Here is a 16,656-nt window from a genome sequence, read left to right on the forward strand (position 1 = left end):
AAGAGTTTAGTTGCCTGTCATCCTGACCTTTTGCTGCAAAACTGAATCACTGACCCATAATAATAAAATCAGATCTCCTAAATCTGTGTACTTGTTTCATGTCAGCAGTGGCAGTCCCTGCATTTCATTCATGTTACAGGAATGCATGTTTGCATGTTTACAGTTTCTGCTAACTTCTGTTTTTTGGAATTTAAAAAGCTGCCAACTGAGTAATTTCTCTGTGCCAGTCTGACCAGGTCTTTAACAGTGTTATCTTTGTGCCAGTCTGACCAAGTCTTTAACCACTTCCCGCCCGCCCTATAACAGAATGACGGCGGGAATGTGGTTGTGTTATCCTGACCGGACGTCATATGACGGCGGCATGATAACACAGCTCTGGGCGCCCCCAGGGGGCGCGCAGAGCGGCGATCGGTGATGCGAGGTGTCAGTCTGACACCCTGCATCTCTGATCTCGGTAAAGAGCCTCTGACGGAGGCTCTTTACCATGTGATCAGCCGTGTCCAATCACGGCTGGTCACATAGTAAAACAGGAACAGCCGTTGATCGGCTTTCCTTAGTTCGTGCCTGACAGGCACGAGTAAAGGAGCGCCGATCGGCGGCTCCCCTGACAGGGGGGGGGGGGGGGGTCGGCACTGGTAATCAGATCATTGATTACCAGTGCAGACCCTCAGGGGGGGGGGGATGCCACTAGATCCACCAGGGATGCCCACTATGACCCCAGGGATGCCCACTATGGCCACCAGGGATGGCAATCAGGGCTCAGGGAGCCCCCCATTATCCTCCCCATCAGTGCTGCCCACAAGTGCCCATCATTGCCATCCTTTAGTATCGCCCACCAGTGCCCATTATTGCCCACCGGTGCCGCCTATCAGTGCCCATTAGTGCTGATCAGTGCTGCCCATCAGTGCCCACCAGTGCCGCCTATCAGTGCCCATTAGTGCCAGTCAGTGCCACCTATCAGTGCCCGTCAGTGCCACCTATCAGTGCCCGTCAGTGCCACCTATCAGTGTCCATCAATGCCGCCTATCAGTGCCCAGCAGTGCCGCTTATCAGTGCCACATATCAGTGCCGCCTATCAGTGCCACCCCATCAGTGCAGTCTCATCAGTGCAGTCTCATCAGTGCAGGAAAAAACTTATTTATTTACAAAATTGTATAACATAAACAAAAAAACTTTTTTTTTTTTTTCAAACTTTTCGGTCTTTTTTTATTTGTTTAGCAAAAAGGAAAAAACCCACAGATGATCAAATACCACCAAAAGAAAGCTCTATTTGTGGGGGGAAAATGACATAAATTTGGTGTAGGTACAGTGTTGCATGACCGCGCAATTGTCATTCAAAATGCAACAGCGCTAAAAGGGGAAAATTGGCCTGGGCGGGAAGGGAGGGAAGTGCCCTGTATTAAAGTGGTTAAACAGTGTTAATGTAAAGCTACTGTTATAATCTAAAAAAAAAAAAAAAAAAAAAAAAAAACATAAAGCCTAACTGGAGAATGATGGTCCAGACTCGGCCTGGTGCTGCTCACATAATCTTCACTGAGGGAAAAAAAATGACCCATTCTGATTTTGGATCCCTCTATTTAGCAGAGATCACCAGATTCATAGCTTTATGAATTTATAAGGAACTCATAAGAGTATTTTTGCCAGGAAAGGCTCTAGTTCCTTCGCATGCTCTTAATTTATGTGTTCCAGCAGTACGGTTAACATTTTATCTCATCATTTTAAGTATCTTATTTCCCAGCACAGGTTATTAAAATGAAAAGCAACGCTTGACTGCTTAGTGCTATCAGCAGCAACCCTTCAGCTCAAAAAGTATTCCTTATGATGGATATCATTTTCATTTGCATAGGGAGTTAAATGATGCAAGGCTTCAAGACCACAGATTTCCATGTGCAATAATTCTCCTTCTCTTTTTCCCCAGGTACAATATTTCTTCAAAATTCTAGACAACTAAACCCCCCCAAAAAAGTGATGAAGACAAGAGAATTGATTTATTCATTTTATTGTCTGATGTTTTGACTGAAAGAGCACTGTACTCTTTGCAAATATTACAGATGTTTGAACAATGTGCACACAGTAGACACATAATACATCCTATGGATACTGCATTGCATTTTTTTTTTTTTAAATAAAGATTTATTTTTCAACACGTGACTTTGGTTTATTTCATACATTAGTTTTTCTCTTGAAGAAAAATAAAATTGTACAACTGCATAAATATAAAATTCTTCCACCATGAAAATGGTTAAAACATTTGTAAAGACACAGCACCAAACTTTGATGCTTCCTGAAAAAAATGAAAAAAAAAAAAAAAACGAAAAAAAAAAACATATATAACTCAAAACAATTAGCCCTATTCCTTGCAAAAAAGTGACAGTCTGACCCAGGCCTCAACACACCTTCATAAAATAAGAAATGAGGGAAGGATTGAATTAAAAAAAAATGCATTAAATACAAAGCACAGCACAAACCATCACCTCGTAAATGTAAGTGAAGCTAAACAGAAAATAGGAAAGAACCCCCCTCCCCCATCTAAATAAAATCAAAGCCACACTGACATGACTTCATGGAGTGCTATTAAATATTCTTATTGGTTGGCCATCTCTTTTACAAAAACAAAAATACCATGCCAGTTTTATTCCCATGATAGAGTATTTACACCTTGGACTGCAGGTTTGATCACATAAAGGAAGATCATACAACAGAAACATGGCTTGGCGGATACTGTAGAGTCTGCACATATGCTACTGTACAAGTACACTAAAAAAATAAAATACACAATGTAGCAATATATATTGGGGCCAGAAACACTGCTTACTACATTTCGATTATGGAATTATAATTTACAGCAAAATGGGCATGTCCCAAGGTTCAAGTCATTTATTCGTTTTTCTAAATTTACAGTATAATAAATACTCGCTGCTATTGCTACACCTTGATTTTACATTCTAACCCTAGTAAATGCAGAAAGCTAGTGTAAAGCATATATATTTAGTGTAGGTCCCATACATGACTGTTTGTTCAAGACTAAAAGTTTTTTTTGTTTTTTTTTTTTGTTAAATTGAATTTAGATTATGGTATTACCCAAGCTGTGCCTATAATCAGCTCTTTATGTCAAACTTGACATCGAAACGTCCCTGAAAGCGGTCTTTATCACTATAGTCTATGTTTTCGCCAAACGCCTTGCACTCAATGCGGACTTCAGTGCCCATGGTGACATTAAATTGAACAGCAATAAGGGGCTGGAGATAGGAGGGTTGTATCCGCTTTCCATAGTAAGGATAGTAGTTCAGTGGGAATCCAGCAATTCCGGCCATTCCAAAGTATTCCACATCTAGAATCTTAGGTTGATCGTCCTCTTTCTGGAATACAAAAATTTGATTAAAATTAGATAAACCAGTAGTTCCAAAGTCATCATCAGCTGAAGTTATACGCTAATCTTTCATGCCATCTCCTGATTTTCCTTATTAGTCGAGATAAACTTGGGGTTGCCTCAACGTTAATCCGTGGTCATGCTGTGTACATTAAAGTGGTTTTAAAGCCTAAAATTATTATACCTTAATGCATTCCTTGCATTAAGGTAAAAAATGTTTAGGCTTTGATTTTGATTGGCATCTAGAAGAAGTCTGGGGTAAGATGCTGGCGAGAGACTCCTTGTGAACATTGGACCATTGTAGAGGTGTAAGTATTGTGACTTTAGTGCTGCTTTAAGTTGGTTTTTAGCAGCTCAGCTACCCCTTTCCAGAATACCTGCTCTGTGTTTGCATTACAGATTAGCAAAACTGCTGAATAGCTGCTGGGAGAACACCTTCAGTGCTTCTGTGAACTTTGAGGCTAAGTTGCTCAGTGGTGCCTGCAGTCAGTAAAGTGGAGTACACGCTATAAGAAAATTTGTTCCACAGCAATAAAAGAAAATTTGCGCGAAAATAGGCTTTTTTTTTTTTGTTTTGTTTATTGTTTCTGATCATGCACAGTCTCTTTTTTTAATTTTTCTTGTATGGGAATCATACGAAAAAACGGTACACATTAAAGAAAAATTGTTCGTTCTGTTCCCATACAAGAAAAATTTGGAGTTTGTCCCTTCGGGAATTTTTGTACGAAAAGTCGAAATCGGCTGTCGAAAGTTGTGTAATACACTATATGAAAATCATACAAAAGTTCTTTGGATGAAAATTCTCGCCTGATGTGCTTATAGTGTGTATGATGCCTTAAGAGCTGGCTTTAAAGCTCATTTACCGCTTGTAAAGAACATATTCTTCCAGCACACTTCAAAATATCCTACACAGAACTTAAAGTGGAACTTTAACCATAACAACTGGCTTCTTGCTGGAGGCTGCCATTTTGCTGAAGCTCAGAGCCCCCCCCCCCCCCCCCCCAAAAAACAGCAGTAAATCATAAAGTGGAACTAAATCCATTGGTTTAACGGTTTCAAAAAACAGTTCCATTCCTGGAATGCTAGGATTGCTGACTGTCACATTTGTTTGATTCCTCAACCAAACTCTCACACCATCAAATGGCTGGTGTCATAACTGATCACATGTGTAGCACCATGGCAGTTGCCGTTTAAACAGAAGCAGCTTCCTTGGGTGTAATGGATAGGAGGGTTTAATTCCGCCTAAAGGCTGTCAGCAGATCGGCCTCTACAAACTCAGCAGTGCCTGAAATGGGAGAGCAACTGAGCATGTGCAAAGCAGGGTGAGACAGTGTTCTACTTGATTTTACCTGCAAAATGGGCCAACCTGAAGTGATCTAGCAGGATTCCAATTTCGGACTAAAGTTCCACTTTAAATATATTTCCTTCCATTTGTTTTGCACATTAATTCTTAAACACATCTGACTATAGCTTAACAGGTAGAATCCATATAAAATTACTGTCAGGTAAGCAGTCACCAAAAACTCTTTGAAGCAGGTTGGGCTTTACCCATCCTGGAAAAAACTAAAGTATCAGAATGCTTAGTTGTTCTGCTTGGAATACCCAATGCTGAAACATTTGGAAGAATTCAATCTGCTTTCAATCTAAAAAAAAATATGATTGCAAGAAATTGCCCAGTGCACAGTAAAATGGTGCGGAAAATGGTTCAAAACTGCCTTTTAAATGGGGTTGGAGTAGGTTTTACTCTATTTCTACCTCAATTTCGATTGGTCAATCAAAACGGGGAATTGACTAAAGTAGCTCGTGGCGGCTTGCCATGGTCTATTTGTTTCCTTGCAATCATTTTCTTGATGGAAAGCTTCCAAAACTGTCAGTTTTGTGGGCAGCAGAAGACATAATTAAATATAGGTCACAACATTTGTCATACATTTTTGGTATATTAATTATTAAATCGAGGAAGAAGTGTATTAGATCTAGGACAGACTCAACAAAATCTACAGCTGCCCCATACAGGAGGAGTAGGACACTAGGCAGAAAAAAAAACTTCTGGCTACACCCATGGGCAGTCCCAGGGGGTATACTCCCTCTCTCTGCTATAGTCACTCTATAGTTTTGTTACAAGCAGTCAGGAGAAATATAACTCCACAGAGGGGTGGGTGCTGCGTCCGTCAATGAACATCATCAGAGAAATGGATTTTACGGTAAGTCAAAAATCCCATTTTCTCTTTCATTCATTGACAGAAACACCGCCTGTCATTCTTGACCATTGGGACGTCCAAAGCAGTGTTGAACATGAGGGGTGGGAAACAGCAAAAAATTCCCAAGGCTAAACATTGGCCAACCAGTCAACAAGGGCTCAACCAAAACAACTGGAGCCCACCTAAAGAAAACAATACACCCTCAAAGAGGATCAGGTTCTCTTAAACAACAGCCTGCAAAACCTTGCGGCCAAAAGAAGCATTCGCAGATGCCAACACATCCACTTTATAAAACTTTGTAAAAGTGTGCAACGACGACCAGGTGGCTGCCTTGCAAGCCTGCATCACTGACGCTTGATGACGGAAGGCCCAGGAGGCACTAAGCGCCCTAGTAGAGTGCGCCTTGACAGAGAAAGGAGGAACCTGACCCCTGATGGAAGAGGACAGGCTACAACAAAATGGCAGCACCACGAGACATACAGGGACCCAGAATGGGGGGACCAGGCCTCAGGACAGATCCAGGCAGGATGGGGGGCCCTAGCAGGAGCCCCCACCAGGTACAACCCTCCTGCACAATTGATCGTCTGGCCGCCGGCGCACCCCCCCCAATTGTCATTAGCGCCCTGCCCCCATCCCCGGAAGGTGGCCAGACCACTCAAACAATACATCCCCAGCGTATGTGGAGGGGGGGGGGAGGGCGGATGAAGGACTTGACAAGGGGGGGTGCCTGCGGGAAGGAGGGGAACCCAGGGGCCCGCGTTCAAAGGAGGGGCCCACTTTTATCCTAAAACCCTCCAGGGGTAGAGGGGGGACAGCTACTCACCATACCAGGAACCAAGATGGCACCGCTCCAGACAGATCCTCCTCTCCATGGTAATGGTGGTGCTGTCGGGCAGGAGGAATGCTGCGACTCAGGCCAAGGCCAGGTCTTATGTGACCTCGTGAGACGTTTAACTCGTAAGGCCAGCCCCCGTCCAATGGGGCTATGTCGCGACCAACCTAGTACGGAGCTGAGGCCTGCGCGCGCTCACTGGCCAGTCTGGGGTGACCACTAGATCTAGATTATCCAGCCTGTCGCCCAGTCTGGCAGTTGATAGCAGATCTCACAGAAAAAATCCAGGAGGAAAACATTTTCTATCTAAAAAATGTTGCCAGGACCAAAGATCCCAGCAAGGAACTATTTACTCCTGACTAGGCAGAAAAAAAAAAAAAAAGTAGAGTGACTATAGCAGGGAGATAGACTTTACCCCTTGGGACTGTCAATGGGTGTAGCCAGAAGTTTTTTCTGCCTAGTGTCCTACTCCTGTAGGAGGCAGCATAACCCAATGGTCAAGATTGACAGGAGCTGTGTCTGTCAATGAACGAAAGAGAAAATGCATTTTGTGCAGTTGTAATTCTGTAAGGAATAGTTAAACTTCCACAGAGGAAGATATTATGGAACTCTCATCTAACAGGCCAAACAACTGAAAATAGTTATGGCTATTCCCCTTGACATGAAGTGGAAACTGAAAGATAAGGAAGATCCCCAAAATAAATAGACACCAGATGACAGCAGCCCTCGTTTAACTCTATAGATGCACTGAGCCAGCACATTTTTCAGCATAACAGTGGGCTTCTGTGTATTCTTAAGCCCTGTACACACGTACCGATCGTCGGCCGAACGATCGGCCGTCTTTTGTCCAGGGCTGTCCTGTCCGCTGAAAAGTGCAAAAGACTGCACACGAATTTTGTCGGCCAACAACAGCCGACTGCAGAAGTGATGTCATGTGATGGTTAACTTTCCTTGTCTTTTTTCTTTTCTGAGCATGCCCAGTCTTGCTAATCTGCTGTCTGTCGGCCGAATTCTGTACTGACTGGCGAACAATCAGCCGTTCTGTTGTCGGCGTACAAAAATTTTAATGCCTGCAGGACAGATTATGTTCGGCCGAAAATGCGCTGTCGGAAGCATCATACTAACAGGCCGACAATCGGCAGATCGTTCGGCGGCCGAATATTTACGGCCGACAATCGCTACTTGTGTACGGGGCTTTACTCATGACAATGTCTTCTGTAGCTCTGAACATTTTTGACAGCACCACTCATGTATAGATATGTATGCAGACTGTCAGATGTACAAAGTGAGCATCAACCAGCCTCTTTGAAGGCCAGTTTATGCCATTACTTTACAGGACCAACAAACCAAGTCACCAAGCAAGCCCCATTTATCTTAAACTAGTTTAACAGTACAGGTTGCACCCAATTTTTTTTTTAACTAGAAATATGGTATATGCCATTTCAAACGTGTTTGAGGGGCATGTTTCAGGGCTGTTTTCCCTTCTTTCTCAACTTCTTGAGTCAGTGGGACTGAAACAAACATACTGTACATATTCATTGTCGGGATACCTCATAATGGATATGATTGTTCTGTGTCAGTGACTGAAGCAGTGAATAGAAACCTAAGAGCACTGCAACGGCCACCTTTGAAAACATGGCAGATCCCTTTTTTAATGCTACTAGATGCTTTATAAGGTGTTCACCATCATGTATCTGGCAATCTAAAAAAACACTGCGCTCCTTCAGGAACTTCAAGGAATACACAATTTTCTGTGTTTTCATGGTTATGCATTTTTGCATGATAAACCTATTAGATATTGCAGAATTATTATCTTACCTTTCCTGCACAAATAATAGGGATAACAAATGGATTGTACGGTGCTCCGGGGATTTCAGGAAAAGATCCATTTTGTGGGGGCTGAAAAAAAAGGCATGCATTAAATTTTAAGGCTTCATAAAAAAAAAAAAAAAAAAGGAAGGAGCTGGTAAATGGGAATGGAAAGGGTGTACTTACCTTTGGCTTAAATCCCAAGATTCTGTTCATCTTGATAATTACACAAGGCCTGCCTTCCTTAAAGCCAAAGGTTGGATCTTGTAAACCAGAACAATTTCCAAGCCAACTCCTATCAAACCTGCATGATAATTTCTTGCTACCATCTTCAGGAATTGGTCCTCGGTCTGTGTAGGTTGCAGGTCCTGGAAAATTGAGGGCAGGATTAGCAAGCTGTCCAGCTACTAAGTTAATGGACATGTAGGGTTTGTGTGTTAAGCTTAGTGCAAAGAGCAAGGATATGCAGTAATAACTCACACATTAACTTTCACTAGGCCCGTTCCAGTAAATATGTCATGAAAGCAATATAATGGCTGCCACTGCAGTCTTCCTAAAAATGCTAGCACCCACTGGCTTCAGTATTGAATGATCTGGAGCAAGCATAGCAATCAGGAATGTCAGAGTAAAGTCAGCACAACTAGTATTTTTTGGCAAAGATATCAGCAATGACAGCCTCAATGTTTTTTCATGATATATTCTCTTTGAAGCATATGTCTGGGTAAAATAAAAAAAATATATAACATGCAATACTTCTCTGTAATACAATATACATACAAATTGTTCCATGTTGTATCCTTTTAAAACCGATGCAAGTACAGGAAAACACCTGTTGGTCTCATCAAAAATCGAGGGTGCTTCTAACTTTACTGTGCAGACAACACAGAGCCTCTGCTGAACTGAAATCCCTACTAGTGTTATTATTCCTGACTGACACAATTTCCCCCCCGTTTGAGGAGGGGTTTGTAGTCCAGTAGAGGGGAACCCAGGCAGGCCAGTAGCACTGCATTGCATTTCAGTGAAGCAGTGGCATTGCGATCCCCCGCTGAGAAAAGCGGAGTCCGTTTGACAGACACAGTGTGTGAAAGGAGCCTTACTTTCAAAATACAAGGTTGTATAGGAAAGCATTCAATGTAAAATGTAAAAAGATTAACAAAAAAAAGTCAGTCTCAGGTTAATGAGTATGAAACACATGTACTTGTGTTATGAAAATACCTAAAATTAAACACACAAAAGGCAATGAGACCCCGTTCACACTGGGGCGACGCTACTTCCGGGGCGACCTGTGAAGTCGCGGTGCGCTGCTCGCACCGCGACCTCGGAGCGGCCGGCACGGACTTCATATCATTGAAGTCAATGCAGGTCGCCCCAAAGAAGCTCCGGACCTTTTTTCTAAGTCGGAGCGACTTGTGTCGCTCCTATTAGAACGGGTCCACAGCTTCTCTATGGAAGGCGACCTACGGCGACCTGTCAGGCGACCAGGTCGCCTGACAGGTCGCCCCAGTGTGAACGGGCTCTGAATGTCATGGTGTTTGGACCAGATCCAGTAATTGCAAATTCAATGGAAGATCAGATTCACATTATAAATCCCATATTTTCTTGACAATTAAGGGGCAATTTCTTCTTCCATGCATAACCTACTCATATGGTATGATTCCATTAATTACCAATTTCCACTGTGATAAATTAGGGGAATGGATTCATCCATTTGATAGCATTAGCCTTCCTGGCCATAAATAATGCTTCCCTCAGAAATATTCTGGTATACTGTGGCCAATGCTCTTCATCTGGAATACCAAACTGGCAAATTTCAGGTATGTTAGGGAGAGGAAGTTGTAGTAAGTTAGCAAGCAAAGTAAGCAGTCTCCAAAAGTCACACCAGATAAGATGAATAATATATGCCTGAGGTTGGCCTCATCTCATACAGTTCGAGATGGACATGCATCCCATTTTAAGGAGACAAATAGATCTGATATATTTTACAATTGAATAACCTAATATTGATTGCTGGCAATACTAACATGTGGGAGGAGCACATACCATCTCGTTCTACAGTGGACATATTTGGCATTGGAAATTGCTAAATATTTCTTGCTGCAAGGGGAGACTTTGCCAGTTTAGTATGTAGTAAATAGAATAAAATGTAGAAATGGACCATTGTGATTTTAGCAGGTCTAGTAACAAGTATTTGGACATAGGCAGTTTGGTTTCTAAAGTTTGTGCCATGCCTGAGTTGAAGAAATTTTTAAAAAAAGATGGTGGGACTTGTTGGAACATAGTTTTTTTTTTCTTGTTATGTTCTAGGCTAGTTTTTGACACGAAGCCTAGTTTGTTAGTTGTTTATTACATTTTATTTGAGATGTTGGGAACTTCCTGGCTATCATGGGATGCCTAGGTGCCCTTATATTTATAAGTATAAGTATATATTTAGAAATTAAGTGTCTGTCTCGTGTATGTTAAGGATTTGGGAATATACCCAAATCCTTAGATGTTAATATGAAAATGCTTTTTTGTTCTAGTTTGAATTTTCCTGATCTTTTTTTAAATAATAAAATAAGATGAAACCAAATAAAGAAATTGTGAACAATTCATATCTTTCTTTCACACAATCGGACATCTTACACACGCACTTGTAGACTGTAGTGGTATAGGGACCCCAAAGCCTGGAAGATAATCTAGCTGACAACCATGTACTAAACTGACGTTTTTTAAGGTAAGTGTGAAGGAAATAAACTTCCATTTTGCATTCTGACATTTGTCCAGCCAAAGGTTGCGCTATTTTAGACTTTTGTTCTACAAACCATATACATAAGCAATTGGAATCACTCAAGAAATTACAGTCAAAACATTATTTTACGCTTTGGATAGACTGGATAGAAGCTAGAACCTCTGTCAGGAGTTTATTCCTATCCGTGCTACTGTTGGGAGATATCTGCCCTCACCTCCTGTTCCAGTGACTACCTCACGTCAGGACAGAAAGCTGTGGGAGCTCTCCATTGGGAATAAAAAAAGATAAAAATCAGACAGGTTTGGGAAAACCAGGAAAAAAGTTCCCAATGGGGACACAGCCTGAGCCCCTTCTTCATGGATACAACTCCTTTCCTCCTAAACATTCAGGATAGAGGACAGAAGATAGAGGAGTCTTCCTCAGACCAAGTCCCTTCCTCCTAAACATTCAGGATAGAGGACGGGGATATACAAGTCTTCTTCAGTCTGAGTCTCTTCTTCTTAAATAGTCAGTATAGAGGACAGGGGCTATATGAGTCTTCCTCAGTCTGAGTCCCTGCCTCCTAAACATTCAGGATAGAGGACAGGAGATAGAGGAGTCTTCCTCAGACCAAGTCCCTTCCTCCTAAACATTCAGGATAGAGGACGGGGATATACAAGTCTTCTTCAGTCTGAGTCTCTTCTTCTTAAATAGTCAGTATAGAGGACAGGGGCTATATGAGTCTTCCTCAGTCTGAGTCCCTGCCTCCTAAACATTCAGGATAGAGGACAGGAGATAGAGGAGTCTTCCTCAGACCAAGTCCCTTCCTCCTAAACATTCAGGATAGAGGACAGGGATATACAAGTCTTCTTCAGTCTGAGTCTCTTCTTCTTAAATAGTCAGTATAGAGGAAAGGGTCTATACGAGTCTTCCTCAGTCTGAGTCCCTGCCTCCTAAACATTCAGGATAGAGGACAAGGGGATATAGAAGTCTTCTTCAGTCTGAGTCTCTTCTTCTTAAATAGTCAGTATAGAGGAAAGGGGCTATACGAGTCTTCCTCAGTCTGAGTCCCTGCCTCCTAAACATTCAGGATAGAGGACGAGGGGATATAGAAGTCTTCTTCAGTCCGAGTCCCTTCCTCCTATACATTCAGGATAGAGGATATACGAGTCTTCCTCAGCCTAAGCCCTTTCTTTATAGATAAATAAGATAAAAGGGAATTTAGCCTTTCAGAAGCCCTTAGTCCCTTCCTCAGAGATGGACAGGAAGGTATATAGATTTTCCTTAGCCTGAGCCTCCGCTTCCTCCTAGATAGACAGAATGGAGGATGGGGGAAAGTATTAGCCTTCACAAACCTATAGCAATATCAGAAGAAACATTAAACTCAATGTGAACTTTATGTTAAGTTGGCGCTAGTATTTTGCGTACATATATATTAGTGTAATATGAAATGTTTTATACCTGGTCACCAACCAGCAGATCAGGCATGCACTTCCTCCTTAGGTATTAAAGGGTGCATGTTAAATCCTACTTTCGATTTTAATAAATGTAAGGTAACAAGTGAACACAGGTTTCTGTGTTTAGTCAATTGTACACTTTCTTTTAAAGGCAGATTAGGTATGGGAATTTCCCCATTTGTAATATTTCCAAACTGCTCCTTCACAGCTACACTTCACTAACAGCAGACTTTTACACAATTTCAACTATTCTAGCTTAAAAAAAAAAATTCTTTGCATTTTTAATGTATTTAAAATGTGCCCAACTTGTCTGAAAAATTTTAAAAACACCCCTTTTAAAATATTTCTAAAGCCAAAACTTTTTCTTTTCTGTTTTGGATAGGGGAGAGACGCGTTGGTACTCCTGCCAGTTTTTTCCCCGTCTGTATCCCATTGGGTACATTTCCTATCACCTCCTGTCCCTCAGACACAAAATGAAGTAAGGGAAATCCTATCAGGCAGTTGTCACCAAAGACATTTCCCTCCCTTCCTATTACACTCAAAATTTGGATTTGCCTCACTTTCAGCCCAGGTGGCCATGGTCACTAGGGCAAAAACAGAGAGTGAATCTCAGTAGCAGGGACACAGACAATTAAACAGTTAAATGTATGTAAAATTTGCAAACAGAAGGTTGTAGCCCTGAAATTGATACTCTGGTGCACTGGTCTCCAAACTGCTGCTGTGTGCCGAATGCGGCCCTTTACTTGCCTTTATCGATTCCTCCCACTGAAATCTATAAAGGGAACCATTCCTCTCAATGATACCAACAATGGGGCATTTTTCCTTCTACTGACACCAGTGATGGGACACTTTTCCTCTCACTGACACCCAGCAATGGGGGACTTTTCCTCTCACTGATACCAGCAATAGGGCATAATTCCTGACACAGATAAAAACAATTAGGCACTACTCCTCCCACTAATACCAGTGATGGGGCACTATTTCTCCCACTAATACCAATGATGGGGCACTATTTCTCCCACTAATACCAATGATGGGGCACTATTTCTCCCACTAATACCAGTGACGGGGCACTATTTCTCCCACTAATACCAATGATGGGACACTATTTCTCCCACTAATACCAATGATGGGGCACTATTTCTCCCACTAATACCAGTGACGGGGCACTATTTCTCCCACTAATACCAATGATGGGGCACTATTTCTCCCACTAATACCAATGATGGGGCACTATTTCTCCCACTAATACCAGTGATGGGGCACTATTTCTCCCACTAATACCAATGATGGGGCCCCATTCCTCCCACTCACGCTGTCATTTTTTTACTCCCACTGATGCTGGGGCATTTTCTATTTCCACTGACTACTCCAAAGTCTGAAGGGCAGTAAACCGGCCTTTTGTTTGAGAAGGTTTGGAGACCCCTGCTCTAATGGATTGATAAATACAACAACAAACATAAAATATAGACCCCATTACAGAAACTTTTAGATGCCTTTGTAGCATCTGCCAGTTTGCATCCCAATCTGTGCCCCTTGAGGTGAAGATAAAAGACAGTCTGGGTTTTTATGCTTACAGAAAAAAGGCAAAATATTCTTTAGACTGGCTTCTAGCAATTCAGTAATTACATTTTTTATTTCTCTTTTACAATAGCTTATTTTTTCTGCACAGTCATTTTATGCTTTTTTTCCCCCTCCGATCATTTAGAAAAAGCTTTGCTTAAGAAAACATCAAATAAGCCAAAGGAAATTTAAGGGAGCCCTAAAGAGTACAAATGTGGAAGCATTGATTTGTTAAGAGGCAGCAATAACGGTGATCTCCGGCAGTCTCTTCTATAAGGTCTTCTGTTTTTGACTGTCTCCTGAAGCATGTTTATCTGTCTCCAACGCTTACATCATGTTCGGAGTCTCCAACCATCCTTTATCATGCTTGCTGTTTCTAGCCATGTCTTGTAGCATGCCCGTAGTCTCTGACCATCTCCTGTTGCCTGTTTGCAGTCTGACGGCTTCTTGTAGCATTGCATTTACAGAACATTCTGTGCGGCCCTTGATGATGTCAGGGTCCACACCTGAGGAAACCTACAATACGTTGACCACCACTGGTTTACACAGCTCAACGCACCAGTAATTTACTGTGCATAAACTAGCAAACCTATAAAATTTTGCAGTGGCAAGAATCCCGTTTAATCCCTGTCAACTAACAAAAATGCCTACAAATGCGGTTTTCATACTCACCAGAGCAGTCTTGAAAAATCTCTGGGTCTAACTGCTTGCTGCTGTTGTATTTATCCAAAAACTTAGATATACTATTCACATATTCTTCATACGAATTTGGGTCACTTAATGAGAAGGAGATTTCTGTTTTTAAAGCTCTGGGCACCTGTGTGAGTCCTAGAATAAAAAAGAAATACATTGAAGTGAATAAAAGTTGGAATCCTGAAACAATTCAAAGATCTTTGGAACAAAGCAAACAAGCAGAGTTCTGGCCTGACACATTTCACACCTAATAGTCATTAATATGGTGGATCACTTGAAATCACAGGATAATAAGGATGAGGGGGATGAAAGATGTATCCCATCTGTGTATTTCAATGCCTGTCTGAAGTTTAGCTTTGTTCAAGAGCACCTGCACCATTAGAACTAGCTTATACTCCTGAAAAACAAAAATGATCTACGCCAGAAGATTTTGTGTGATGAAATACTCCTTAAAGTGCTGGTAAACCTCAGACATGAAATATGAACATAGTATATCCCTCTATAGTGTGTATGTATCTCAATAAAGAGCACTAAGTGTCATTTCTCTCTGCTGCTTTGTTCCTCTGCTATCAGCATAAATCACTTCTGACAGGTTTTCCTGACACCAAATGGATCTCCAGCAGATTGCCAGCCTCAGCTCTGTTCTTGTGCTCTCAGAGCTCTCCAGAATGTAACGTCAGCTCTCTGCCCCCTTTTTCTGTACACCTAGACAAGCTGTATAAATTGTGAACTTTTAACAGCTGTAGAGAAGAGAATACAGTAGGATAAACAGGTACAACTTAAGTAGGAGGATTTGTTTAATCTCTGTGCATCACCTAAGGCCAGTGACTTCACTGGGTATATGGAAGGGTTTACAACCGCTTTAAGTTGACCACAGATCGAAATTCAGCTGGTTCAGCGTATGGCCATTTCCACTCAACCAAAGTCAATCAAATGATCGGCTTCTGTCAAAAGGGAATGTTGGAAAACTCTTCTCAATCTGACTAATCAAAAAAAAGAAAAAAAAAGGGTTTTCTATGGTTTATTCTGTCTACTCACCAAGGCTCACACAGAATAGCTAAAAAAAAAAAAAAAAAAAAAAAAAAAAAGGTAGCAGTATCAAGCAGTCTTCTGCTTATTTTATCTGCTCCGTCTCCAACGTAAATCAGTTAAACATGGCTATTAGTAAGGATTCCAATCACATTCCTGCAAAAAAAGTTTCTGCAAGTGCCATATCTGCATAATCATAGACACCACCCAGTCTTCCGGGTTAGGTTCAGCCAATGCCACAAGGAAATCTACTGCCACGGCAGGAGCTGAAGACAGCTTGTAGTAGCAGGTAGAACCATCTTCTATGACATTGCCCAAATGTGCACAGACCTAGATCTGGTGTATTCAGCAAGGCAAAGAGCGGGAAGCAAAGTGCAGTAGCCCATATCAACCAGTGTAAAGCCCCGTACACACACGTCGAAAACTGGCAGGGAATTTTCGTCCGGCGACCGATCGGCCGATTTTCGGCTTCTTAATATGATGCTTCCGACAACCAACTCCGACTTTTCGGCCGAAAAAAATCTGGTGTGCAGGCTATAAAATTTTTGTTAGCCATCAACACAACGGCCGATTTTCGTGCAGTCAGTACAGATTTCGACAGGGAAAAATCTGATGAGCAAGTCTGGGCATGCTCAGTGAAGAAAGAACACAAAGAAAGCAAACCAACACATGACATCACTTCTGAAGTAGAATTTTGTTGGGCGAGAAAATTCGTGTGCAGTCTAGGCACATTCCAACCAACAAACACCACTCTGGACAAAAGACAGACGATCGGTCGGCCGATAATCGTTGATGTGTACGGGGCTTTAGTCTCTGAATCTGTGCTCAGTAAACTAAAGTCTTACTGGCTGTTACTGCACATTACCACGGATCTTTGCTGGATAAACCTATAAGTAGCAATACACAGCTTGATTTTCCCTTTTTCAGCCTGGGATTCCCTCACCCATGCTAATAGCATGGATGGAGGATTCTCCACTGGTGGCTATCATATTCTGGCA

The 16,656-nt window shown here is 41.9% G+C and overlaps 2 protein-coding genes across 2 annotated transcripts in view; one reads left to right on the forward strand and one right to left on the reverse strand.

The window, feature by feature from the left end:
- NME7 (NME/NM23 family member 7) overlaps positions 1 to 2,344 on the forward strand; it is a 297,536-nt gene extending 295,192 nt beyond the window's left edge. Inside the window, exon 12 of the mRNA XM_082244475.1 lies at positions 1,919 to 2,344. Coding sequence (XP_082100601.1) covers positions 1,919 to 1,951 — 33 coding nt within the window. The 3' untranslated portion in view covers positions 1,952 to 2,344. The remainder of the gene's footprint in view (positions 1 to 1,918) is intronic.
- Positions 1,984 to 16,656, reverse strand: part of ATP1B1 (ATPase Na+/K+ transporting subunit beta 1) — a 34,555-nt gene continuing 19,882 nt past the window's right edge. The window contains exons 3-6 of the mRNA XM_082244479.1: positions 14,609 to 14,764; positions 8,396 to 8,577; positions 8,219 to 8,299; positions 1,984 to 3,359 (exon numbers count right to left, since the gene is read on the reverse strand). Of these exons, the coding sequence (XP_082100605.1) occupies positions 3,099 to 3,359; positions 8,219 to 8,299; positions 8,396 to 8,577; positions 14,609 to 14,764 (680 nt within the window). The 3' untranslated portion in view covers positions 1,984 to 3,098. The remainder of the gene's footprint in view (positions 3,360 to 8,218; positions 8,300 to 8,395; positions 8,578 to 14,608; positions 14,765 to 16,656) is intronic.

This window comes from Pelophylax lessonae (genome assembly GCF_965119305.1).
Source record: "Pelophylax lessonae genome assembly, chromosome: 2".
Taxonomy (NCBI): Eukaryota; Metazoa; Chordata; class Amphibia; order Anura; family Ranidae; genus Pelophylax; species Pelophylax lessonae.